This window comes from Galeopterus variegatus, unplaced genomic scaffold, assembly GCF_000696425.1.
Source record: "Galeopterus variegatus unplaced genomic scaffold, G_variegatus-3.0.2 Scaffold344, whole genome shotgun sequence".
NCBI classification, from domain to species: domain Eukaryota; kingdom Metazoa; phylum Chordata; class Mammalia; order Dermoptera; family Cynocephalidae; genus Galeopterus; species Galeopterus variegatus.
The window spans coordinates 534861-562277 of NW_007726455.1; the positions used below are offsets into that span (position 1 = coordinate 534861).

A 27417-nucleotide genomic window follows, 5' to 3' on the forward strand; every position below is an offset into this window, starting at 1 on the left:
GGTCCGGTACGGGAGCAACACCGAGGGTTGCGATCCCGTTGCCGGTCCCGGTCTGGTCCGGTACGGGCGTGACACTGAGGGTTGCGATCCATTGCTGGACACGGAAAAAGACAAAAAGGAAAAAAAAAAAAAAAAAAAAAAAGAATGGGCCGGCCCGGTGGCACACTGCTACAGTGCGCCGCTTGGGAGGGCGGTGGCGCTCCCGCCGAGGGTTCAGATTCCACATACAGACCGGTTCCCGCTCACTGGCTGAGCGAGGTGCGGGAGCAACACCGAGGGTTGCGATCCCGTTGCCGGTCCCGGTCCGGTCCGGTACGGGCGTGACACTGAGGGTTGCGATCCATTGCTGGACACGGAAAAAGACAAAAAGGAAAAAAAAAAAAAAAGAAAAGAAAAGAAGACATCTGGTTAAATTTGACTGTTGAATAAATGAATAATCTCTTGGTATATGTTTGTTTCTTACAATAAACAATAATTAAAAAAAAGAAAGAAATATATATTTCATATATGCACTATTATACTATTACAACCAGCGCCCACATTAAAAAATAAAATACAACACATCTATACCTTTGAAGCACCCCATGTGCCCTTTTCCAACACCTTCCTACTCTAAAAGTGATCACTTACACAATGAAAGTACAGAAATGCAAGGAAATGATTACCATCTATACTTGTATCCCTAAACAATAGTTTAGTTCTGCCTATATTCTTTCTTTTGTGATTTGCTTTTTCACTCAACTTCATTTTTGTGAAAGTCATCCATGTTGATAGGTATAACTGTTGTCTATTTCCATTGTCATATAGCATTCCACGAATAAATATATCACAATTTATTTATTAATTCTCCACCATAATTTATTTATTAATTCTCCTACTGATTGGTCTTTGGGTTATTTCCATTTTGGGGCTGTTACAAAGAATGCTGCTGAAAAGTTCTTGTACTTATTTCCTGGGACATGCTGAAAAGTTTCTCTGGGGAATATACCCAAAAGAATTACTAGATAATACTATGCTGTTTACCAAAGTGATCACACCAATTTATACTTCCAACAGTACGAGAGTTCCTATTGCTCTACATGCTGACCAATACTTTATGGTGTTAGAATTAAAGAAGTATAGTAATTAGTCTAAGATGCACATTTTCCCACATAGTAACATGTATGAAATTGATAGTATTCCATAGATATTGTTGGCCAGGCAGTGGACATAGGAAGTTGTCACCGCCTGGGCACGTACCTCAAAACTTGAGAATGATTGTCAGTAGCTTAGGAAAAAAATCCCAGAGACAGAGAAGCACTCTTTCAAGAAATGCAGATAATCAATGTTCTTAATGGCAGAAAAGAAAACATTGTATTGAAAATCACAGGTATCAATGACTCAAGTGATGTGACCAAAGGTTTTTTTAAACACCTGAATTTAAAATATCGATATTGATATATTAATCTAACTTTTAACGGTAATAATTTCCTCTGTAAAAGAAAGCATATTTTATTTCCTCCAATAAATGAGCACCACTTCATTCTATAAATGAGCACCACTTAGAAACTAAAAATGCAGGAAAATCTTTTTATTCCATTGATGAATAAACAGGATGTAGTAGAGACTGAGTTAGCTAAATGGCTCTAAAAATTGTGGTATGTTGACTTGACTCTTTTCATTAGAAAAGAAATTTAAATTCATAACTAAAACATTAAAAGTTAAGAATGACTATCTTTGTAGAATGGAAAAAAACATCCTAACAATCTAAGCTTAAACTGAATAACACACTTTGGCTTGGCACATAGTAGGCACTCAGTAAACTCCTGTTTCTAGACTTAAGAGATCATGGCCAACAGATTAGAGAGGCAAAACCATTTTCATATATTTAATACTAATCCATTGAAATCAGTGAAGACTAATCTGCTCAAGTAAGAGTGAAGACTAATCTGATTTCAAGTAATTTAAGATGTCTAAAATTAAAAACTAAACTTATCAGTTTCAAAGAACATATATTAAGTTTATATCAAAGCATGCTTGCTCTCAATTAATGGTATGTTTTATTTAAAACAAATACACTTAATTCCAATTTAACAGGATCTTAAAATTAGTTTGATCCCATTATATTAACAGTACTTTTTAAAACAAGGAGGAGTTGCCAAGCTGTTGTTTCACTCGTGCTGCCAAGGGAAATAGCACATATACAGAGGTGTCCACAGCTCACCTTGTTGCGGCATTCTTTCAGCAGGCCTTCTACGAACTTCCAATTGGTTTGGGCAATCACTGATGGAGAGAGGTTGGATAGTTTGGGCTGGCGGATGGTGCTGCCCATATTCCTGGCTTCCTGGATGTACTTCTATATCAAACAGAAAAATCAAAGACCCTTTGTGTCCATGTACACAAATCATAGGTGACCAGTACTGATGGGTGCCTGAAGAGGGCACTATCACCCCACACTTTCCTACCTGACTATTTCTAGGCTCAGATGAATTTGGGAACAGCAAGTTGAAAATGCAGTTCTTGTATTAAAAGGAAAACCTGAAATAATATAATTTCTGTTTTTGCTGATGTAAAGCACTCCATGCACACTATAATTACCTTTGATTTAAAGATACAACAGGCAAAAAAACACATGGCTATGGCATACATAGCTCAGTGCGTAAACCCAATCAAATCTCAGAGTACCACTGAGAAAATAATTTTCCCCACCAAGCTGAGAGGAATTTAACTCCTCTGCCCACATCAAAGATATCTACCATTATATCACAAAATATAAACTTGCTAAATTAGAAACTGGAAAATAAGATTGCACACTCAAAACAACAACTGCATTTCCTGCTTTTCTACAATGTGCTGGTGATTCTCCAAATGTATGTTTGTTTTAACATAGAACCCACATCAATTCGGTAAACTGCATGCTGACATCCTCTCAATATCCCAGGTTCATGACCAACACTTTTACCCTAGACTTCTCCCTTCCCCCATATTTACTCCAGTAGCACAACTCTGTCCGTTCTGTCTTCTGGTCCCTTAACCTTCCCTACTATCAACCCCCAGGTTCAATCACTATCATTTGGACTGTTATGACCTGCCTCCTAACTTGTACCTCCCCCTCCAAGACATTCTGACCACAGCCTCCTCTACACAACATACAGTAAGCTTTAGATCCTGCCATCTCCTCTACTTTCTCTCTAACAATCCTATCCTCCTCCAAGGCTTAAAGAAATGCTGGCTACTCCTCTGAACAGTCTTTTTAATGATTACCCCTGGGTAGAACAGATCCCTTCTTTCTCTAATAATCAGTGATCAAACATTAGTTTGTCCCTCATATGGCCATTTCAGAATATTCTTCTACTAAAGTTATTTGTGTACCTGACTGACTTTGCTCCTTAATAAACTGGTATTCTCTGAGGACAAGGCTACCTTCCTGTCATCTTTATATTTTAAAGTGCTTACCTCTGTGATTGTGACCAAAAAAATGTGCTCAGTAAACACTGCTGAAAATAGTAATGTGGAGGTAAGGTGGAAGACTCAGGGGAGACTTTTAAAATACACCAATGACCAACACTCTTTATGCCACCCTCACAAAAAATCTAAGTACAACTGTATCCTGTAAATCAGCAGTTAAAAATCCATAACTGTATCTTGCAATTTTAACTGATTCCTTTAAAAACAGCAAAGGCAAAGTATGTTATTTTCCTGTTCACTGAGGTGTGAGACACATATGAAAACAGCATGCTTTATCAGGTTCTATCTGTGTAAGATGAAAATCACAGGGTTATTTCTCAAAGAGAAGTTCCTGAAATAGGTTTCTGAAGGTAAAGCCCTACTTTCACAACTTCTCTGCCACTAAGTATGGTAGGGTCTCCAGCTTGAGATTTATAACTAGCAACTTTACTAGAAACAAGTTACTGCAGAGCTAAGAAACTCAGCTTACAAGCTATAAAGATTCAGGAGGTAAATTCAAGAATCCTCAGTCCCTAGGCACCTAATAATAACATTCCTCTCTTTTAGTCCTCTAAGAAAAAAAGTCAAGATTACCTGTTATAAATTAGGATACAGAAAAACAGTAAGGAAAAAGTACCCCCGTTTTTTGGATTCAGAGATTCACAGTGTTAACCCAACCAAATTCAGTTTTTCTTCTTCCTCACTCTAACAGAATTAACTTCTTTCCTACCAAACCGCACAAACAAAAAAGCCTCACCAGTTTTAGAAGGATTTCTCCCAAGTTTCAGACTCTTATCTTCTGAGGTTCCTATCATACCCCCCAGGGAATAAGTATCACACACAAGTGAGCGTGGGGAGGACCTGCCTGGTTAGTGGCTAGCCGCTGCTTGCAAAACATCCTACATCCTGATACGTCATAACCTAGGCTCAGCATAAGGTCTCAGAAACTAGACTATTATTAACTCTTCGTTATGAGGGTTATTCTGGGACACTCAAATCAGACCAGAGACCAAGGAAATGAGAAAGAGAATAATAAATGAGAATGTAACATAATAGGGTCATTCCTTGTCATTCTTAAGGTATCTTACCTCTCTCTGGTCATTATCTAAACGGAGGTGTTCTGTGTGCTGCTTCTGCCGATCTTTCCGCCTCCACTGGGCAGGGGCATTCCTTTTCGTCCACCTCACAGAATCAAAGCAGACAATTAAGAACATTCCTCTAAAAAAGTAAGGTCAACTCACAGGAGAATACTTGAATGTCTAGGGGCCAATGCTGGGCACAGGAAATCATCAAGAAGTCACCCAGAGACAGCTCAGAGATCCTAAGGAAGAGCAACTTAAAGATCAGTGACTGGACAAGAGAGAGAACTCCCCAAGAAATAAACATATCTCTCTTCAAACATTTAGAAAACCTTCACATGCAGATCCAAAACTATACTCATTCAACTCTGTCTGGATGTTGACACTCATCTCCAAAAGTAACTAAAGAAGAGCAATCCTGCTAAGTTACCTACTTTTAGTTCAGGCTCCAGTCACTTCAACCACCACTTACTGAAGATACATGCTAACTATCTGTTGAATGGGATCCAGGCACGAGATGATTTTAACCCATCTGTAGCCTGACTTTTTTGCAGGTCCTGGGCGTGTGGATTATTAATAATAATAATCCAACTTGCACAATTGACACAGGAACTGACAGTCTGTTACCTGTTTCCTTGTTCAATCAAGCGAACAACCTAGATAGCCTGGGTCTTCTCTATTACAAAATTCCAGGGTTTTCTGGGGATACCAGCTCTGGCCCACATATTGGATGACCCTCTCAACTATGTGTAGGGAGTCAGATAGGGAAAATCCCTGGAGTTGACTCACTTGTTGCTGGCTGGTCCAGTGGAAAGTACATCAGACTGCAACTTAGGGAAAAAGCCTGGCTCATACTTCCCTTGTCCAATCTTCATGTCAAGTAAATGTGGATGAACTGCAGTATGGTCAATTTTTGCCAGACGTAGCTCAATTGCTTTCTCTGAATAAGAACAATACCAACAAAAAAAAAATCAAAAAATGAAAAATCAAGTCAAACATTTTTTATAAAGCTGGTTACTCTTCCACTTCTAGACAAGATGGAGTAAAAGAGACTTATTTTTACCTTCCTGCCTGAAATAACAAAAAAAAAAAGGCAAAATATATGAAACAATGAATTTCAAAGCACTGAAGATTGAGCAGTGAAGGACAGCAATCCCTGAGAAACAGGAGACAAATGAGGTAACCCCTACAACTGCCCCAGCTAACTGCTCCAGGCTATCACACAGGGAGAGCTAACCTAGGGACTCCTGATGGACTCCTGAGTTAAGGAGACCAAGGTGGCTAGAGTCAACAGGAAATAGTACCAGAGAGGACAGAGAACCCAGGAGATGTGCAGATGGTCCCCCTTACATATTCAGCAGGATCAGTTCATGCAAGTAAAGAAACTACTCAAGGCTGGAGAACCATACACAACATTAATATGGGCTGGGAACAGCACCTGTCCCCACTTGCCAGACTGGAAAACCTCATCATTCATGGGGTGTTTAGTACAGTACTCAGAAGGGTCTTGCCTCAGTCATGGAAAATAATTAGCTATAGACTAAAGGATTCTCTAGTCCTGTCAAACTAATCTTAAAAGTAAACCCCAAAAGAATCAAACTAATTCCAAGTAACTTAACTATATCCCAGAAGAAAGATCAAGAATATTTATAGGAATACAAATGTATCCAGAACTCAAAATGGTAAAAGTCACAGTGTCTGGCATCTAATCAAAGATTACCAGGCATGCAAAGAAGCCAGATAATACAACACTAACAACAAGAAAAAAATCAATCAATTAAAACTGATCCAGAACTGACACGTGTTACAATAAGCAGACAATGATACTAACAGTTATTGGAGCTTTATTTAACTGTTTTATAATATTTGTTTAAAAATTAACTAGAGACATAGAAGATATAAAAAAAACACTCAACTCAAACTTCTTCGAATAAAAGCTACAATATCTAAAATGAAAAATACAATAGATGAATTGGTAAATGACCATAAAGTATGATTACATTATGTAATGTTGAATATACTAATTATCCTGATTTGAGCATTATATATTGCACACAGGTGTTAATATTCAACACTGTATCCTGAAGATACGTACAATCAATTATGTTTCAAATGAAAAATACACTGGATAGATTAAAAACAGAATAAACAATGCAAGAGAAAAGATAAGTGAGCTTGAAGCCATAGCAATAAAAATAGGCCCAAAGAAATCACAGAGAGAAAAAAAAAACTTTTTTAATCAAGAGTATCAGTGGACTCTGGGCCTACTTTAAGAAATCCAAGATATTACATATATTACAACATATAATCACACATACGTTTAACTGTAATCCCTGACGTAGGATGTGGAGAACAGAAAAATTACTAAAAGAAATACTAGCCAAAATATTTCTAAATTTGACGTAACTAATAAATCCACAGATCTAAGTTCAATGAACTCCAAGCATAAGAATCATGAAAAAAACTATACCAACACATATCATAATCAAATTGCTCAAAATCAATATTTAAAAAAAAATCTTAAAAACAGCTAGAATAGCACACATTTTGTGTACAGAGGAACAAAAATAAGGGTGATGGCAGATACTTTTTCAGAAAACAATGCAAGTGAGAAGGCAATGGAGCAACATTTTTAAAGTAGTGAAAGAAAAAAGTGTCAACCTATATTCATTGAAAATATCTTTCAAAGACAAAGGCAAAGTACTTTTTTAGAATTACGAAAGCAAAAATATTCATCACCAGCAGAGCTACACTACGAGAAATGTTAAAGGAAGTCCTTCGAGTAGCAGAAAAACGATAACAGATAGAAAGACAGATCTATACAAGAGAAAGAAGAACACCAGAAAAGGTAAGTACACAGGTAAATATTATTAGATTTTGTTCTTATTTAAATCTCTTTAAAAGGTAATTGACTGTTTAAACAAAAATAACAATGTAGTGTGGGGTTTATAACACATGTAAAAGTAAAATAAATGACAAAATCGCATGTATATCAGAACAAAAATGGAAAAATAGTTTGGTAAGGTTCTTATACTATGTGGGAAGTAATACTATACCACTTGAAAGTAGACTGTGATAAGTTAAATGTGCTATAAATCCTAAAGCAATCGCTAGTAAACCAACAAAGTAGATAAAATGGAAGCATAAAAAATATTAAATCCACAAGAAGGCAGAAAGAGAGGGAAAAGGAACAAAGAACAGATGAGAAAATAGAAAACAAATAGCAAGATGACAGTCTTAAACCTAATGATATCAATAATCATATTAAATGTAAATGGTCTAAAGACCCCAATTAAACGTTTAAAATTGTTGGGCCAGCCCGTGGCTCACTTGGCAGAGTGTGGTGCTGATAATGACAAGGCCATGGGTTCGGATCCCTATATAGGGATGGCCGGTTGGCTCACTTGGGAGAGCATGGTGCTGACAACACCAAGTCAAGGGTTAAGATCCCCTTACTGGCCATTTTTTTAAAAAAAAAAAAAAATTTCTTTTAATTGTCAAATTGGATAAAAATGCAAGACCCAATTATATGCTGCCTGTAATAAGTACACTTTAAATATAAAGACACAAATAGGTTATAAGTAAAGGAACAAAAAAGATAAACCATGCTAGCACTAGTCAAAAGAAAGCTGAAATATATTAATATCAGATAAAGTAGATTTCATAGCAAAGAATATTACACCAAGAATAAAGAAGGTTATTTCTTAATGATAAAAGGGCAAATAAAATTTTAAAATAGAAAATTAAAATAAAAAATTAAAAAGCAAAGAAAATTTAAAAAGGGTTAATTAATAAAGAAGGCAAAACAGTCCTAAACATTTATGTACCTGATAACAGAACTGAAAGGAGAAATAGACAAATCCACCATTATACTCAGAGATTTCAATACCCCTCTCTCAGTAACTGATAGAACAAGTAGACACAAAATCACTAAGGATATAGAAAACTTGAACACCATCATTCAACTCACCCGATATTTAAAATTGCATTAACAAAAGTACAAAAGGTATCTTTTTAAATGTACATGGGATATTTTCAAAGATATACCATATTCTAGGCCATAAAACAAGCCTCAATAAATTTAGAATAATTTGAGTCATACAAAGCATGTCTTCTGACTACAATAATCAATAACAATACCTTAAAAGTAAATAACACATTTCTGAATAACCCATCGGTTCAAGAAGAAATCAAAAGGGAAATAAACTATTTCAAACTGAATGAAAGAGAAAACCAAGAATAGCAGAATTTGTGGAATGTCATTAACCATTATTTGGAAAAAGACTTATTAGCACTACACACCTATCTTAGAAGGGAAGAAAGGTTTCAAACTAATAACTTCAGCTTCTACCTTACCAAATTAGAAAAGAGAAGAGGAAGTTAAATCCAAAGTAAGTACAATAAAGGAAATAAAGACCAGAGTAAAATCAATGACAGAGCAATCAGGAAATTAATGAATCCAAAAACTGGATCTTTTAGAAGATCAGTAAAATTGATGCGCTTCTAGCCAAACTAACCAAAATGAAATAAGAGAAGACAAATTACCAGTGTGAAGAATAAGAGAGGTGACAGTGCTACAGATTGTACAGATATTAATAAGAGAATATTATGAACAAGCTGACAACAAATTTGACAACAGATGAAATTAACAAATTCTTTGAAAGACACAAACTGCCAAAATCCATTCAAGAGGAAATGGATAACCTAAATAGCCCTGTATCTATTTTTAAAATTGAATCTGTAGATAAAAGCCTTCCCACAAAGAAAACTCCAGACCCAAGTGGCTTCACTGGTAAATCCTACCAAACAAAGCAATAACATCACTTACACAGCTCTTCCAGCAAACTAAAGAGGAGAGAACTTCCCAAATTATTCTATGAGGCCAACATCATCTTGATACCAAATCAAACAAAGATATTACAAGAAAACTACAAACCAATATCCCCCATGAACACAGATAAAAATTCTAAACAAAAATTTAGTAAATCGAATCCAACAGTATATAAAAAGGATAATACATCATAACTAAGTAGGGTTTACCTCAAGGATGGAAGATCGGCTTGCACATTCAAAAATCAATGTAATTTAGCATATTAACAAACTAAAACTAATTACCTCACTAGAGACAGAAAAAGCATTTGATGATACCCAACATCCAATTCTGATAAAAACTCTCAGCAAACTAGTAACAAAAAGGAACCTCCTCAAGAGATAAAGGGGATCTGTATCTATGAAAAACCTACAGCTATCATAATACTTAATGGTGAATGCTTTCCTCCTAAAATCAGGAATAAGACAAGATGTCCACTCTCCCCACTTCTATTCAACATTGTACTAGAGGTTCTAGCCAGAGGAAGGAGAGGACGGAGAGGACAGAAAGGAAGGAAGGAAGGAAGGGACGAAGGGAGGGAGGGAGGGAGGGAGGGAGGAAGGAAGGAAAGGGAGGGAGGGAAGGAGTGGACTAATGGGTGCAAAACTATGCTACCTACCCTAGGTGAATAATTGTGCAGTATATGCATGTATTGAAACAATACACTGTATCCCACATATATGCACAAGTAAATGTTAAAATTAAAATTAAATAGAAAAAAAAAATGAAACAAAGATTTGAATAGAGACTTCAACAGAGAAGATACATCAATGGCAAATAAACAGTTGAAAAAAACGTTTAACATCATTAGTCATTAGAATCAAAGTCACAATAAGATACGACCTCACACGTATTAGAATGGCTAAAATTGGAAAGACTGCCCATACTAAGTGCTGACACTAATGTAGAGGAACAGGAACTCTCATAGGCTGCTAGTGGGAATGTAAAACAGCACAACTTTGGAAAACAGTTTGGCAGTTTCTTAAAAAATTTAACATACAGATACTATATGATCTGGTCATTCCACTCCTAGATATTTTACCCAAGGGAAAAGAAAACATGTATACAAAAATTTGTACACAAATGTGCATAGTCAAAATGCCCACCCAAAGGTAAATAGATAATCTGTGGTAACAATGGAATACTACTCAGCAAAAAAAAAGAACACAAATGAATCTCAAAATAATCATGCTGACTAAAAGAAGCCAGACTAAAAAAAGAATACATACCGTATGTTTCTATTTATATCAAATTCTAGAAAAGGAAAAGTCTATGGTAACAGAAATTCTATCAGTGGTTACCAGGGGACTGGAGGAGACAGTAGGGAGGGGACAGGATGGAGGTATTACAAAGCAGTATGAGAACATTTTTGAGGGTGATGGGTATGTTCACTAATTCCTGATGTGAGTATATGTTCACAAATTCTTGATTTGAGTATACACTATTGGCTAATATACCCTCCGCCAGAAAAGTAAAATAGCGTTAAAGACTGAGATACACAAAATGACACCTGAGAAAGTTTCCCAGAAAAATCCCCTAGCTGCCACGTCACCTTCCTGCATGCGCAATTTTGCCTGCCTATGAGAAAGTCCCAGCTCAGTTTAAACCCCACTCGCTTCCCTCCCCTTCCTTCTTAGCCAATAGGAACAGTCCAGCTGAGCCTAACTGGATATAAAAGGCCCACCCGACTCTCCCTGCTGTTGCTCCCACTTTCGAGAGGGCGGCCCGCTTGTTCATTTTGCCTGCCTAATACACTTTGGTTGAGTCCCTGTCTCCTGGTGTGTCTTATCTTGCGCTCGGGCCAGGGTTTTACCTTTCATATACACCTAAAGTTGGCAAACACTTTAAATAAATACATGCAGTTTATGGTGTGTCAATTATATGTCAAAAAATTTAAAGAGTAAAAACAAAAAAGTTGGTAACTCTCCTGTTATTTTCTACAGTCATGTAAAAACATCTCAACCTGCGGGCCTTGCTGTGTCACCTTCTCGTTGGGCCTCCCTCACTTTCCTCCACCCTTACTCTCAATTAATAGAAGTTATTAAATGTTCAAAATGTACCAGGCACTATTCGAGGCCTGTGGATACAGTGGTGAACCAAAGGAACATCTTTATATGTAAAATGAATGCGTAGGTAAAGTAGATTGCCATCAGGATCCCTTCTAATTCTAACATTTTAAAAGATCTCCAATAAGATCCCTTGAGTTATGTTATTACCATTTCCAATCAAACTGGTTCGAGAAGCTGAGATGTCTACGTGCAGGATGAGATGGCTGAATTACTAGAGATCTGAGGCCAGTGGGAAGAACCTTGCTGTAACATAGTTGAAGTGCATATCTCTAGTGCATACCTAAGGGATATACCAATGGCAAAAACATTCCCGTGACTCCTGGGAGCAGAGCATATAGTTGCCTGAAGGGTCTCTGTGACATCTATTTTTATGTAATGAGCCATACAAATGAGGGTTGGTTAACCCTTCCTTCCATATTCCAAACCTCACATTCTAAGAGTCCCAGGAGACTACGTATTCTGGCCACAACTGAGCCCAGAGTAATTGAAATCAGTATGCTGCGGTATTCGGTGTTCAACAAAAGGATTATAGATGGACTAAGAATTGATTGCCTCAACAGTTGTGCCTCGAGTGACTAGAGCCTCTGACTTTACAGCCTCTGGCTATAAGCATACTCCTCCCTTTACTCCAGTGTAACAATACACAAATATTGTCATTTTGAAATGCAGTGCAACAAGAAAAAGGTTGGGAAGTCCTGATTTAAATGATGGTTTGGAATCTGGTTCTCTAAACTCACAGTCCTGTAAAAATCTCTATCAAGCTGCCCAGGTCCAAAGCTTTAGGCAGGGTTCAGGAATGTGAAAGCTAATGTGTTCCAGGAGGCAAGGATGACTGTGTTAGAGTAGTCCACTTGCAATGTGTCCTCAAGCCTTAGCCAAAAGGACTGTCATCTTAATGAAAGGTATGGAACAGGAACTGAAAGGTAAAGACAGAAGGCTAGAAAACATAAGGTCAATGAAGGCAGGGCTTTGTCCTAACTTAACAATTGTACCTTCAATTAAAAGACCCCAATTAAAAAACCTAGGAAAATGCCTGACATGTTCATTCATTTGGCAAATATTTGCTGAGCACTAACTACATGCTGGTCATATGGCAGGTAATTATAATATCTCGTAAACAAATGATCAAAGTATACAAAAAGGCTACAACAAGAAAGAAAACACACTACGTAATCTAACACTTCAGACTGAGACTATTCTTTAGCTAAACTGATGTAGATGGGCCTCTCTGAACAGATAGGCCTTCAAAACAATCATTTGTGTGGCCAACAAATTTTAACACATATATGTTCTAGGCACAATGCTGGAAGATTGGAGTAAGAAAATAAGTACATACAGTCTCTACCCTTAAGTTGTTCCCTAATAATTATAGCTCAAAAGAATAGATTTAGAGTGGCGGCAAGAACAAAGCACCACAGGAACGCAAAGGAGGAATAAACTGAATCAGCCTGGGGCATCAGAGAAGGCTTCACAAAAGAGACATATTGGTTATGTTTTTGTGACACACACTGTCAACTGCATACTCATAATTGATTCACCCCTTCTTTCTTGCTTAGAGAACCTCAGTTCTGTTGAAGGTAACATTACATCCAGTTCGATGTTCACATTCACAATCTCCATTGCACTTAAAGTTGGTCATGTAACATGATTCTCACCTATGATCTAATGGAAGATGTTGGAAATTTCTGAGAAAGTTTTTCCTTTCTGATAAAAGGGGGGAAATATAGTTGGCATCAAGCTTCCCCTCTTCATGCCTTGAATGTAAATATAAAAAGCCTCTTGAGGACTGGCTGGTTAGCTCAGTTGGTTAGAGCGTGGTGCTGATAACTTTAAGGTCCCAGGTTCAATCCTGTACCGGCCAGCAAAAATAAATAAATAAATAAACAACCCCTTATAACCATGAGGCAACAACATGAATATAAAAGCCAAAATGCTAAGGATGGCTGAATAAGAAGATAGAATCTTGGTTTCTGATTACATTGTTGAGCAGCTGAGCCAATACCAGCAACCACCAATTCTGCACTTCTTGTTAACTTGAGGAGGGGAAAAAAACCCTAACTGTTTAACTTACTGCTGATTAAGTTCTCTATTACTTGCAGTTGTACCCATTCCTAACTGAAACAGTATTAAAGGAAGAGAAGAAGTTTGCCAGGCAAAAAAAAAAAAACAAGGAAGTACATTGCAGGCAATGGGAAAAACATGCACAGACAGAAACGGGGGGAAAGGCTGGCATGTTTAGGAACAGGGACATATAAGTGACATAATCCAAAAGGCTAGAATGTACAGCTCCAAGGAGCCCTTACCTGCTTCATCCACAGTAGTACATTTCTGGTACATTGATGTGCGAAGAGTAGGAGTCCGAACATTCAGCAGCCTGATCTTATCTACTCGGGAATCAAATACCCGGAGCACAGGGTCTTTATCATCATCATCATGACACATGATTTTGTTGTCAATGAAAGAAGCAAACATCTGGGTCTCCAGGAATCTTGACAGGAAGGGTAGATAGGGCTCAGGCTGATCCGACAGAAATGATGCCTGGTGGAAACAAAAGCAGTCATTGAAAGGGAAGAGGGAAGAAGGTATGTAAGCCTTGACCAGCCAAGGCAACTGACCCAAGGGATCTAGTAGGCTAATTCTCTGGAGCTTCCTAGGTATTTACAAAAAGCAAACTGCAAAATCCCTTCATTGCTTTTTTTTTTTTTTTTTTTTTTTACACTCATAAGTTCAGATATATTGAAATTTTGACCCTGGCCCAAACTTGTACTAAGGCAACCAATCTTCCCAGAATCCTGATGTTCAATCTACATTTGCATCTTTGCCTTAAGAGAGCCCTTTGGATGGAGGTAAATCAACTGACACTAATAATCACATCAATTCTTAAGCAACAAGACCTTCTATTTTAGCAACATCAGCAAGACCATGAATTTGTCTCCAGAAACAAAGAATATAATATAATGAAAGAAAAATCCATTTTTAGTTACTTCTTCAAGGAGTAAACTGATAAATTCTCATTCCTCACCATCTACCCAGCAGGATTACACTCACTTTATCAAAGTTTTGCATCTGCTCCCTGTTGGTAAACCAGGATTCCTTATCCTGACTGGGCTGAATGACAAACACCTCGTAATCTGCAAACATCTGAGTAAAACGATTAGCAAAAACTTCCCGGATCTGAATATTTAGTTGGTAAATCCTGAGTTCTTCTTCATCACACTGCACTTTGAGATCCTTATTGCTGCTGGAGTCTTCACGCACTTCCAGCTACAAAAAAAGAAACAATTGAGAATACACTTTTTCCTTTTATCCCAAAGAAATGTAGATCTGATTTTTTCCAGTAATTTTTTAGCAGCAAATGGTGAAAACAGAAGAGGAAAAAATGGGAAAAAACAAAAAGAGGAAGGGATTCTGATGCAAAGGGGAGATAAAGAGTTCCACTTAAAGTTATCTAGCAATTCAATGAAAGTGGAAATAAGATCATTATGAGTAGAGAAAGATTCAGCCCCAGAGGAAAGGGTGGTAATTATCACAAGGGTGAGGGAGAAGGAGGGAATCTGGGAAGTCAATGAGAAGTAATAATGTAAAGCAACAAGGTCAGACTCTGGCTCTCTTCATCTCTTTGATTTTCTCCCCCACATCATTTCCTTATCTTTCTTCCTCGGGATTCGCCTCTAAAAGAAGCCTTTTTAATCTCCCTAAATATTTCTCTGTGGTGATTTTTTTTTAAATATCTGACTAAATAAAGAAATATGAAATGTTTCACACTTCACCAAAAACATAGCCCAACAAAATTATTACACTGGCCCATTTGTTTACACGTACCTTACAAAGTAATTTAACAGTGAGAATGAGAAGGATGAAGAGATGGGTAAACAAGTACAGAAAGCTGACAGTCTCATCAAAGTCAGAAAATGAAAAGCTAAGTACACCCCTGGAGAGAGCCTAGAATTCAAGAGAACTGGATTCTAGTCTCAGCTCAGCTACTTACTGGTCATTTAATCCTTAGGCTCTCTAAACTTCAGTTTCTTTAGCTGTGAAACAGTTAACAATACCTGCTCCATGTGCCTTAGGTTGCTGTGAAACTCACAAGGCAATGGATCTGAAAGAGGTCTTCATAGGATTACTATATCATCCCTCCAAGTCATTCTGCCATAGTGTTAACAAAGAATGACAGTAGGCTCTCCTTGACGTCCAAGTAAGAAGCTGCCCAGATTTAGATTCAGGTAGCATTTACTAGGATGACATCTGCCAGAGCTGAATCCAGAGTCTCCTTAGATTTAGATTCAGGTAGCATTTACTAGGATGACATCTGCCAGAGCTGAATCCAGAGTCTCCCATTCAGAGCATTCTTTCACTGCTCATAAATATGCCTTGTCTCGAACTGGGTCTTTTTTCATCTCACACCTTACTTCACCAGGACAGCACTCTAGCACAGACCAAACTTGTCACAGACTTATATAGAGCATCTTACCTTTTCCAGGCTCACCCCAGTCCTCTTAACCAAGGCTTGCAGCCGGGCAATAGTTTCATTCTCCTTGAGGAGTTCATAGGAATGCAAAGGGGAGCCAGCAATGTTCCCATTCCTCTTGTCGGAGACAAGCTCAGAGGCCCGAAGCCTCTTCAGCTTGGAGGCACTCTCACTGCAATGAAGGTTCCCTTCAGGGGGGATGCCAAATGCCATGAGAATCTCAGAGACTTCCTGGACAAACTCCAACTTGTTGGGAAACTGAGGCAAGTCCTCTGGCAGTTCAATGAAGTGGTTGTCAATGTCCACAAAGCAGAGATTAGCCTGGAAGTCAAAACAGGACGAGGAATGTGAACAACTCCAGAACATTAAGGAAGAAGTTTTAGAAAGGATAATGAACAAGAGAAGGAAAACACCTGAAATGCACAAATACAATATATGGTATAAAGAAGATGGGGCTCAGGTATGGGACAGAACTGAGTTCTAATCTTCCCCTGCCACTTTCTAGTATGTAACCTTAGAAAAGTTACTTAACTTCTCTGATTCTATTCTCTCAGGTGTAAAATGGAGATAAAGAGATAAAAACATTTATGTTAGACAGTGGTAAGCATTTTATGATGTCATAGATGTTAAGCATCTAACACAAAAGTCTCACATAGTAAATGCTCATTAAATGTTTGATAAGTTCATGAATTCTACAGTCAGCAAAAAGAACACTAGGAGTTAGAAAGTCTAGGTTCCAGATCTGACTCTGTCACTATCTCCCTGTATGACCCTGAGTGTAGCATTATCCCTTTCTGAGCCTCAGTCCTGACAAGTAAGGTGGCTGATCCTGATGATTTCTGTGCTTCCTTCTCACTTTAAGATTGCTTCTGAACCAGCCAGCTGTCAAAAAGAAAAAAAGATTGCTTCTGAGAAGATGTAGAAAGACAGCACTCTCATACACTGCTGATGGGGTGGGTACAACAGATTAACAAAGAACAAGTTGGCAATATCTAGCTATCCCAAAACTGATACTGAGAAGTTAAATAACACGTCCAAGGTCACACAGCTAATAAGTAGTAGAACTGAGATGTGAACTCAGCTAGCCTGACTTCAGCCATACCCTTAAGCTCTGAAAGAACCATCCACTCTTCTCTTCCTTAGAGGTGTTGCACATTTCTTGTTGAATTTAACTTAAATACTTCATAGTTCTCGTCCCTGTTTAAATTTTCCTGCAGCTACAAATTGGAAAAGTCTTTTACTTTTTTATATTTATCTTATAACCACAAACCTGTTCTAGCCAAGACAACTGTCATTTCCTTCACTGCAGTGATTAAACACTTAAAGGTATGTCTGTTGCATTCACGTAATAAGGATAATACCACCTATGTTATAGGTTTGTTTTAAGGATTATAAGACAATAAATGTCAAGGATTTAGCACAGTGCCAGGTACATAGTACATAAATATTAATTAACATTGTTATTGTCATTGTGGAATATAAAACTTGAATAAATATATATACAATATTACTGGATATGAAAACTCTGTTATGAAAAATGCTGACAATCTCCAAATTTACTTGTAAATTTAATGTAAATATTTTCAAATCCCAGCAAGATTTTTTTTTTTTTTGGAAGGATATATCTGATCAACTGATTCTGGATCTTGCCTAGAAGAATAAAAGAAAAAAAAACAGATAACAAAATTTTGAGGGGAGACCTGCCTCACTGGATTCTAAAATAAACATAAAACAATAATCCACTGGAAAAGAACAGTATTGAATAGGCCCATGTACTGTGGATGGACATTTATTATTCAATAAATGTTTTGGGGACAAATGACTGTCTGTTTAGAAATGTTAATATAATACTATACTCAAAAATAAAATTGAGATAAATTGAAGATTTAAATATAAAAAATTAAGCCACTTCATGTTTTAAAAAGAGTCCTTATTTTTTAGAGATATATACTGAACATATCTGGATGACATAATAATGCTGTGAGATCTGCTTCAAAATAATCCAGTAGGGGGAGTGGGGAGAGAGAGAATAAAGAAAGAAGAGTGGCCATGAATTGATGATTGTTTAATAATGATGGGTGCTAGTTTCCTCACTCTTGCATATTTGATATTTCCCATAACAAAAGTAAAAAAATCATCCCACAAAAGTATTAAAAGAAAATATAAAAGATTACCATTCTATCTTAGGGTGGAGTTGGGTTTTCCAAGCTTTATACAAGGTTAGAAATCATAAAAGTAAATACTACCATAAAAAAATTTTTAAATAAACTATCTAGGAAATAATAGTTGTCATATATACCATGTAAAAGGTTCATATCCAAAGAAATCATTAAGACAAAGATAATTCACACAACTTAAAAATGGAAATAGGATATGAAAGAAAACAGAACTTTTGACTAATTAACTTCAAATATATGAAAAGAAGTTCAATTTCAATGGAACCAAAAAATGCAAGAAAAGTATTTTTCACCTACTGAACTGTCAAAGACTTAAAAGATTTATAATGTCCAATGCTGACAAAGTTACTAGAAAACAAACACTTCATACATTGGTATTGCAAATGTAAACTGACAACTTTCTGGGAAATCTTAAAGACATTTTTTTTTTTCAGCCCACCCCCAAAATTAGAATATTACCAATACTTTTATCTACCTATGTGCTCCTCCCCAATCCCATCCCCCTAACCTACACATTCACACTCCCAGGTAATCACTACCCTGAATTTTGTTTATCTTTTTGCGTTTTTAAAATTTATCACATATGTATGTATGCCTTTAAATTTTTGCATGGTTTTAAATTTTATATGTTTTTAAAATTTTATACAAGGATTATCATTTCATAAGCAGTCTTCTAGTACTAACTTTCCTCAATCAACATTAACTGTGATTCAGCCATGTTGCTGTGTGTAGCCATACTGAATTTCAGTTGTTTTCTGCTTATTGCATTTACATTATTATATATGTCTTCTTGGACACAAGAAAGATCTTATTTGGGGTATAACTTAGGAGTGAAACTGCTGTGTTGCAAGATATGCAAATGTCCAACTTTATAAGATAATGCCTAGCTGTGTTCCAAAGTGGTTGCAACAATTTACATTTTTACCAGCAATCTAAAGTGATCCTACTGATCCAAATCCCTTCCAAAACTTGGTATCACCACACTTCTTAAATTTTGCCAATGAAATGGGCATAAAATGGTATATTACTCCTCTCTTATCCATGGTTTTGTTTTCCATGGTTTTAGTTACCCACAGTACAGTACAAGATACTTTGAGAGACAGCGAGACCACATTCACATAACTTTTATTACAGCATATTGTTATAATTGTTCTATTTTATTATTAGTTACTGTTGTAACTTACTGTGTGTAATTCATAAATTAAACTTCATCATAGGTATGTATGTATAGGAAAAACATAATACATATAGAGTTCGGTACCATCCATGGTTCCAGGCATCCACTGGGGGTCTTGGAACGTATCACCTCAGATAGAGGGGTCTACCATACCGCATTGTATGTGCACTTGATTTACACTTCCCTAATTGGAAGTGAAGTTAAGAAATGTGCATTTTTGTGCAATGCCTGTTCATATCATGTCATTTTGCTACTGGATTTGGTTATCACCTTCTTACTGACTTGTAGGAATTCTTTATATTCTCTTGATGCTAATTCTGTAGGTTATCTTCTCCTAGTTTTGATTTTTGGGTTTTTTTGGATTCTAAGAACAAGGATAAAAGTTCACATTTAATATTCTCTTTTAGACCTCATAATATCTTGGTTTACATTCTTGCTATATCTTAGATTCTTCTTTCATTATCTTGTTACTTTTTGAAAGGATGACTGATAACTGCATGATTACAAAGTTATTGCTACTTCCACTCTTTCTGTTCTGGGGATGTATGGCAACATTACACTAGAAAAAGACCTGACACCCTTCTTCTCCTAGCTTTTATCTTTAAGAAGTGTTTTTCTTAATTTAGAAAATCAAATTCGTCAATCTTTTATTTTATGAATAGTGCTTTCTGTGTCTTGTTTATAAAATTTTTCCCTACCCAGAGGTCAGAAAGGTATTCGTTAATACTTTGTTCTAGATTAAACATGTGCTTTTGACATTTAAATTCTTAACCCATCTGGGCTGCCCCCTTGGCCCTCTCGGGAGAGCATGGTGCTGATAACACCAAGGCCATGGGTTCAGAGCCCATATAGATAGAGATGGCCGGTTAGCTCACTGGGTGAGCATGGTGCTGACACCACCAAGTCAAGGGTTAAGATCCCCTTACCAGTCATCTTTTTAAAAAATTAAAAAATTTTTAGGGCCGGCCCGGTGGCGCACTGGATAGTGCGCCGCTTGGGAAGCGCGGCGGTGCTCCCGCCCGAGGGTTCGGATCCCACATACAGACTGGTTCCCGCTCACTGGCTGAGCGAGGCGCGGGAGCAACGCCGAGGGTTGCGATCCTGTTGCCGGTCCCTGGTCCGGTACGGGGGCAACACTGAGGGTTGCGATCTGTTGCCGGACACGGAAAAAGACAAAAAAAAAAAAAAATTTTTTTTTAAATAAATAAATAAATAAATTCCTAGCCCATCTGAGGTTGGTTTTGTCATGGCATGAAGTAGTAATCTTTCTTTTTTCCTCCTATGGATAAATGATTTTTCCAGCTCCATTATTAAAAAGTCTTTCCAGGCCCGGCCCGTGGCTCACTCGGGAGAGTGCGGTGCTGATAACACTAAGGCTACGGGTTCGGATCCCTATATAGGGATGGCCGGTTGCTCAATTCGGAGAGCTGACAACACCAAGTCAAGGGTTGAGATCCCCTTACCGGTCATCTTTAAAAAAAAAAAAAAAAAAAGTCTTTCCTTTGGTACTGTATTTCTATTGTAGAACAAAATATTAGTTCATTGATCTATCTGTTTATCCCTATGCCAATAAATCTCATATGCTCAGAGAAAAGGCAAGAGGATAACATGGTAACTTCAGCTTAATATAACTATTCCACAAACTCTCAATCTATTAAAACTGCATGTTTAACAGGTCCATAAATGTCTTATTCAATAAACATTTGCTAAGTGTATAAGTTACTTCATCTACCAATCTATAACTAAAAAAGAGAGCTTCCCCATCTCGAAATTCAAAGAGTAGAGAAAAATCACTTTAGATTTCTCATTTTAGAGTTCCTCCACTAGATAACAACTTTGAGCCCTGCATAATTAAAGGGCCAATAAATGTTTAACACCTAAAAATAAGCTACTTTTCAGTTATTCCTCTAAGATTTTAAAATTTAAAATGCTATCAGACCAAGCAATTTAAAAAGATATTAAAGACAATTAAATCATCTAGTCATGAAGATCACCTGCCTCATAAGCCATGTCCATACAGCTAACAGAATAAGGTACTGTGACCCAACAGAGACATACATGGCAATCATTTACCCCCTCTGTTTTCCTCTCACTAGAGGAAAAAGAGCAGTTTTTCCAATAGGAAACATAGAGGCAACTAAAAATAACTATCCACTCAATAATGCTTGGTTGGGTTTTCTCCCACTACTGTGAACCAAATATAGAATGTCTGTGAAGAATTTTATAAACTCCTAATGCTGTGACCACATTTGTGGATACCCCTGACCAGTGGCAGCTAGAGGAGAGAAAGCAGCTCAGGCACATTTCAGAGATGATCTAGATTAAGATAAGATAGGAGCCTGTAAGTAGAGACCACTAGCCATTCTTTTCAAAACTGAGCTGAAGTGGGCGGGGTCAGGAAGGCAAAGTGATAAGACCATTTCTAGGCTCATACAATAGCCTCATGCTATTTCCTCCCAGCATACAAGGGCTCTAGCAAACAGAACCAATTTAGAAACCTACCACAAACTCAGGCACTCTCAGCTGTAAGAGGCCAACTCCTACATAACAGCTTTGGAGAGAAGTAGTAACCTGGAAGAGGTACTAAACCTCAAGTGATCGGTTTCCTTCTGTTAAGCTCCTGCCTTGTTGGGAGGGACCATAGGAAGACTTAGCCACTCTGAGGTAGTGAGTGACCACATGGATCCCCCAAATCCCAAAAAGTCTCTTAAATCTTTTCCTGCAGGGGGGTCCCAATGCCCTTTCCCAACCCTGAGTAACTAATACCAAATCAGTCAGCCTCTCTGCCTAGTCTATCCTCTTGTTATTCAATGACGGGGAGCTCAACACACAGATTACTGGGAAAAAGCTACTGAAGGAATGTTCTGAGAAAGGAGAAAAAAAGAAGGGTCCAAGATAGAAAACAGTGACACCCTCTTCTTTAACCTAATATCCGCTGCTTATTCCTTGGCATAGCTGTGGATGAAATGCCTTCTTCCTGGACTCAGACAATGAAGCCCAAAAGAGAAGCCTGGACAAAGGACGCCTCACAAGGCAGCTCAGTACTTGCATTTGCTCAGGGCCATCTGAGCTCATGCATTGGTGTAAAAAGCAACAAAAGGCTTTTTACAGATTCCCAATGCCCAAACATGGGGCAACAACTGATGAATTCTGATTTGGGGTGCTAGGGAATGTCCACTCTCCATCCCTCTGAAGAAAGTCTCTTATAAGCCAAGCTTGCCCCCACCTCACTACCTTGATGATGTCCCCTTGCACAGGTGAATTTTCTCAGTCCTGCCTCGAAGCTGCCTTCTAATAGTGCAAGGGTAACTTCAGAAAGTTCCTGAAAAATAGAATTTAAATATAATACAAATCTTTCCACGAACTCTTTGAAGTACCCTCATATGGTTTAAAGATACCGCATAGCTTAAAGATGAAAGTAGTTATCTCTCGGTAGTAAAGGTTGAAAGTACTTATCTCTGGGCAGTAAAATTTGAGGTAATTTTTATTTTATTCTTTATGCTTTTGTGAAGTATTTTTTAAAATTAGAAATGTGTTCTATTTCTGAGATACCCCAAAGCTGTTTTTCAAAAATAACATCACTTTCCATTCACTATGTGTACCCCTCTGTTGGGAAAATAGAATAATTGAATCAGCCCCCCTCGCCTTAGGTACAGTTAGGGGTGGTGCGGCGCATTCTTTGTAAGCAAATTGGGGGTGGAGTTAGCGCGCATGCGTGCACCACAACTTGGCTGGCATTTTACTATCTCGGGCGTCCATGCCCCATGAGGCCATGCTCTTCAACCTACAGCTCCAAGTACCTTTTGGCCGGTTACCTAGCTCACGGACCTGCACGTGAGGGGTCTGGGGACCCAGGCTGGCGTGTAAATGGTTTGTGACCCAGTCTGGAACAGGCTTGATGGGTCTGTGAGCTCCAGACCCAGCCCTTGCTCAACAATTGGCCCAGTCGGCAGGATTATGGGCAGGTAAAAGAGCTTGACAATTGGCGTAGTCTGCAACAGGATTCTGAGCAGGTACAGGAGCCGAAAACCCTTGAAAGGAGGAAATGTGGCTATGTGTGAATATGCTGTGCCCTGTTGACTGGGATCTGGTTGCTGTTTACTGTATTGCAAGGCAGCATAGACCAGGCACTACAACAGAAAACCCCTAGAGAGGGGGAAGAAATGTGGCTATCCTTGGGCATGTGGTGCCTGGTGGCTACTTTTCTGCTGACCGGAGCCTAGCTGCTGATCACTATGCTGCAAACTGATTGAGATTTGTGGCAGAAAGCAGAGTTGTTGGAAGCACGGATGAATGTTTTGGAGGACGACATGCAGCGACTGGCCACTCCTGCCCCTCACACCAGGGAAGATGACCAACCCAGCAGTGAGTTGGGGGGGGTCCATGCATCTCCAAGCATGACCTGTTGTGCATGAGAAATTGAGACACAAGCAGTCTATGGGACCGGACAACCAGTGGGCGATCCACAGGTGACCCAGTTCACCACCTATGTCCTGTATACCCAGGAAATGGTTGAATTGGGGAGACAGTTCAGGCAGAAATGTGGGGAGACCCTGGCTGCTTGGCTGTTGTGGTTATGGGATCTAGGGACAGATAATGTGATGTGCTCTGGTGAGGAGATGGAGAAATTGGCCTCGATTACCATACACCCATCCCTGAGGCAGCGATTGCAGAATAGCTGCAGATATGCACAAGGGTGAGATAATCACTCCTTGATGGACTGGGTGAATGCAGCTGCCCAAACCATGTGGGCAAATGCTGGAGAACTGCTCAAGATTGTTAGTAAATGGAAAACATATGCTGAGTCGGTCCAAATCATTCGGGAGCTGGGGATGCAGCAGTCCATGTTTAATGTGAACACTCGTAGCCCGGACGATGAAAATTTTACAGGCAGCATGAGAGACACAGTGCAGCAAAATGTCCTGTCAATGTCCTTTGGGTCAGTGATGGCCATGCTAGCCCCATACATTGGTCATCCTATACATGAGGTAACGCCCATGATAGCTATCTTGGGTGAAGTAGAGGATAGAAGACAAGCAAAAGGGGTCCAAAAGGTGGCTAAGACCAAACCCCCAAGAAATGCTTGGGATTTTATCCCGAAGGGACCAAGAAAGACTAGCAGTAAGCAGATGTGGCTTGACTTGCTTGCAGCAGGGGTTGATAACAAGAAAGTTGGCCAGCAGCCAAGTGCAGTCTTGTTTGCCTTGTGGCAGCAATTGTGCCCTGAACAGTGTTTCACCAAACGTCTGGAAATAGGTAGCAAGGTATGCTCAGTGGACTTAGAAGATTTTTTGGTTGCTCCCGAGGAGGCAGATGAACTGTTCCATTTCGATTAGGGAGCAGGCCAAGGTACTCGTCTTTTGGGGGAAGGCAAGGACCAGAGCCTCATGTTGAATTGGCAATATATTGGTTGAGGACAAATGTGCAGCATGTTTGGCATTGGTGGATACAACTGTAGAATATCACCTGATACATGGCAATCCAGGTAAGTTTCCAGGGGCCACAGTTTGGATAGATGGCTATAGGAGGACATATGACTGAGGTCAAAGCTGTGTCATTGCCATTTTGCATAGGAAGATTACCTCCTTGTGTATGTACTGTATATATATATATATATCCCGTAGCTGAATACATCTTGGGTATGGATGTACTTTATGGTTTGCACCTGCAAACAACAGTTGGAGAGTTATGGCTGCAAATACGGACAGTAAAGTCTGTGTTACAAGGATATGCTAAACATGACCCACAGGTGTTACCCAAGCCAAGATGTGTAGTTAATGTAAAGCAGTATCGCCTACCAGGAGGACATACAGAGATAAGTGCCACTATATTCAAATTAGAGAAAGTAGGCATTATTCATCTGGCTCATAGCCCATTTAATGCTCCAGTATGGCCAGTGAAAAAGCCTGATGGTACTTGGAGAATGACTGTAGATTATCGAGAACTGAACAAAGTACTGCCTTCTTTCCATGCAGCTGTGCCTTCGGTTCACAACTTTATGGATCAGCTGACAACTCAGCTGGGAACTTATCATTATGTACTGGACTGTGCAAATGCTTTTTTCTCTATTCCAATCTCGGCTGATAGCCAAGACAGTTCACCTTCACATGGGAAGGAAGACAGTGGACCTTTCAAGTATTGCCCCAAGGTTATCTGCATAGCCCAACCATCTGTCATGGTTTGGTGGCTGGGGACCTAGCCAAGTGGACTAGGTCCAGCATGGGTTACAACGTTTTTACTACATTGATGACATGTTACTAACCTCTGATTCTCTTGCAGATTTAAACCAGGCAGCTCCAAAGCTAAGTCATTTGGAACAATGTGGGTGGGCCGTGAACATGGCCAAAGTGCAAGGACCTGGGCTGTCAGTCAAATTCCTGGGAGTGGTCTGGTCGGGTAAGACAAGAGTCATCCCAGAAGCTATTATAGATAAGATACAGGCATACACCTGACCCACAACTGTAGCTCAGCTACAGACATATTTGGAAATTTGGGGGTATTGGAGAGCTTTTGTACCCCATATAGCCCAAATGGCATGCCCACTGTATGCATTAACAAACAAAGGAGCACTGCGTCAATGAGTCCTCTGTCCAAAATGTTGCAAACTGTGCTAGGCCCAGAGGTTGTGGAGGAAACTTTGGCACAACCCTTACTGATGGAGGTGGAGGCTACACCTTTCCATGAGGGACAGGGACCTATCACAGAGCAAGCTTGGTATACAGATGGCTCTAGCATGGGACCTTCAGTATGATGGACAGCTGTTGCTGAAAAATGAGCCTGGGCCATTAACTATCTGTACTGACAGCTGGGCTGTGTACAAAGGTTTAACCCTTTGGATCTCTACTTGGATGTATCAACAGTGGATGGTAGGCCACCGACCCCTGTGGGGACAAGTCATGTGGCAAGAGTTATGGTAATTGGGGCATGAGAAAAAAGTAACTTTTTTTCCATGTCACAGGACACTTCCCCTTAGCCAGTCCAGGAAATGATGAAGCTGATGCCTTGGCTAAGGTATGATGGCTGGAGAGAGCCCCAGCTACTGATGTAGCCCAGTGGTTATATCGACAAATGCCGCATGCTGGCAGTAAAATCATGTGGATGGTGGCTCAAAGATGGGTCCTTCCTATAAAACGGGAAGATGTAGTGAATGCCTGTCATGCTTGTCCAGTGTGTGCTCAAGAGTCCACATCCCTGGTGGATGCCCCATACAGATGGGCAAATAACCTGGAGAAGTGTGTCCCTGACTCAATGGCAAGTGGACTTTGTCAGACCACTGCCAAGGTCAGAGAATTTCAGATACATCTTCACAGCTGTTGTTATTGCTACTGGTCTTGTTTGTATGGCCTTGCAAGGCAACAGACCAGTTAAACACTGTGAAGGCATTGAATAGCCTTATAGCCATGTATGGTCAGCCTATACTTATACAGTGATAATGGAACCCACTTTACTGGACATGGGGTTCATAGGTGGGCCAGCCAGTTGTCCTTTCAGTGAAAGTTACACGTGCCATATCATCTCCAGACAGCAGGAATGACTGAATGGTACAATGGCCTTTTAAAAAAGGGACTAAGGTTATCTACCCAACCCCCATCCCTGAAAGGGTGGACATGGCAATTATGGGCAACAGTCAGAATTCAAAATGAGAGACCCCACAAGGGCAGACTCTCTCCAGTGGAAGCTCTGTTGCCTAGGGCTGCAGCACCTATACAGCTGCAAATCACTACTAAAGATAACCTTTTGAAGCCAGGATATGGCAAGAATGGAAATATCCTTTTACCAGCCCCAACCTATTTGCAACAGGGACAGACAGTACAATGGGAATGGCCTTGGAGAATAAAAGCCCCCCATATATGCTGGGTAGGTTTAATAGGTCCTTGGGGAAAAGGATTAGAGGAAGGCTTGCAAGTTTCACCTTGGGTGACAAGTACCTGGCCTCCTTGAGTAAAGGTAACATGGCCTGGAACAGATAAGTGCTCTATTCCAAAGGGCACATTTGTATTATCATTATGGCCAATCATGAGTTCCCCTATACTGTTATGTGTAGAACCTACAGATCCAACAGTGTTAGCAGATAAAGTATGGTATCATAAGCCAGGTAAGATACCTATTCCAGCAACCATCCTTTCTCAGGATGGCAAACTGGCATGTATC

The 27417-nt window shown here is 39.1% G+C and overlaps 1 protein-coding gene and 1 non-coding gene across 4 annotated transcripts in view; one reads left to right on the forward strand and one right to left on the reverse strand.

The window, feature by feature from the left end:
• The window catches only part of DENND5A (DENN/MADD domain containing 5A), a 103647-nt gene that overhangs the window by 19230 nt on the left and 57000 nt on the right, over positions 1-27417 (reverse strand). For all 3 annotated transcript variants that reach the window (XM_008567787.1, XM_008567788.1, XM_008567789.1), the window contains 6 exons: positions 15916-16233; positions 14493-14708; positions 13748-13982; positions 5295-5445; positions 4515-4608; positions 2204-2335 (listed from right to left, as the gene is read on the reverse strand). In XM_008567787.1, coding sequence (XP_008566009.1) covers positions 2204-2335; positions 4515-4608; positions 5295-5445; positions 13748-13982; positions 14493-14708; positions 15916-16233 — 1146 coding nt within the window. The remainder of the gene's footprint in view (positions 1-2203; positions 2336-4514; positions 4609-5294; positions 5446-13747; positions 13983-14492; positions 14709-15915; positions 16234-27417) is intronic.
• TRNAI-GAU lies at positions 13233-13305 on the forward strand. The gene has a single exon. It is a non-coding gene; the product is annotated as a tRNA-Ile (tRNA).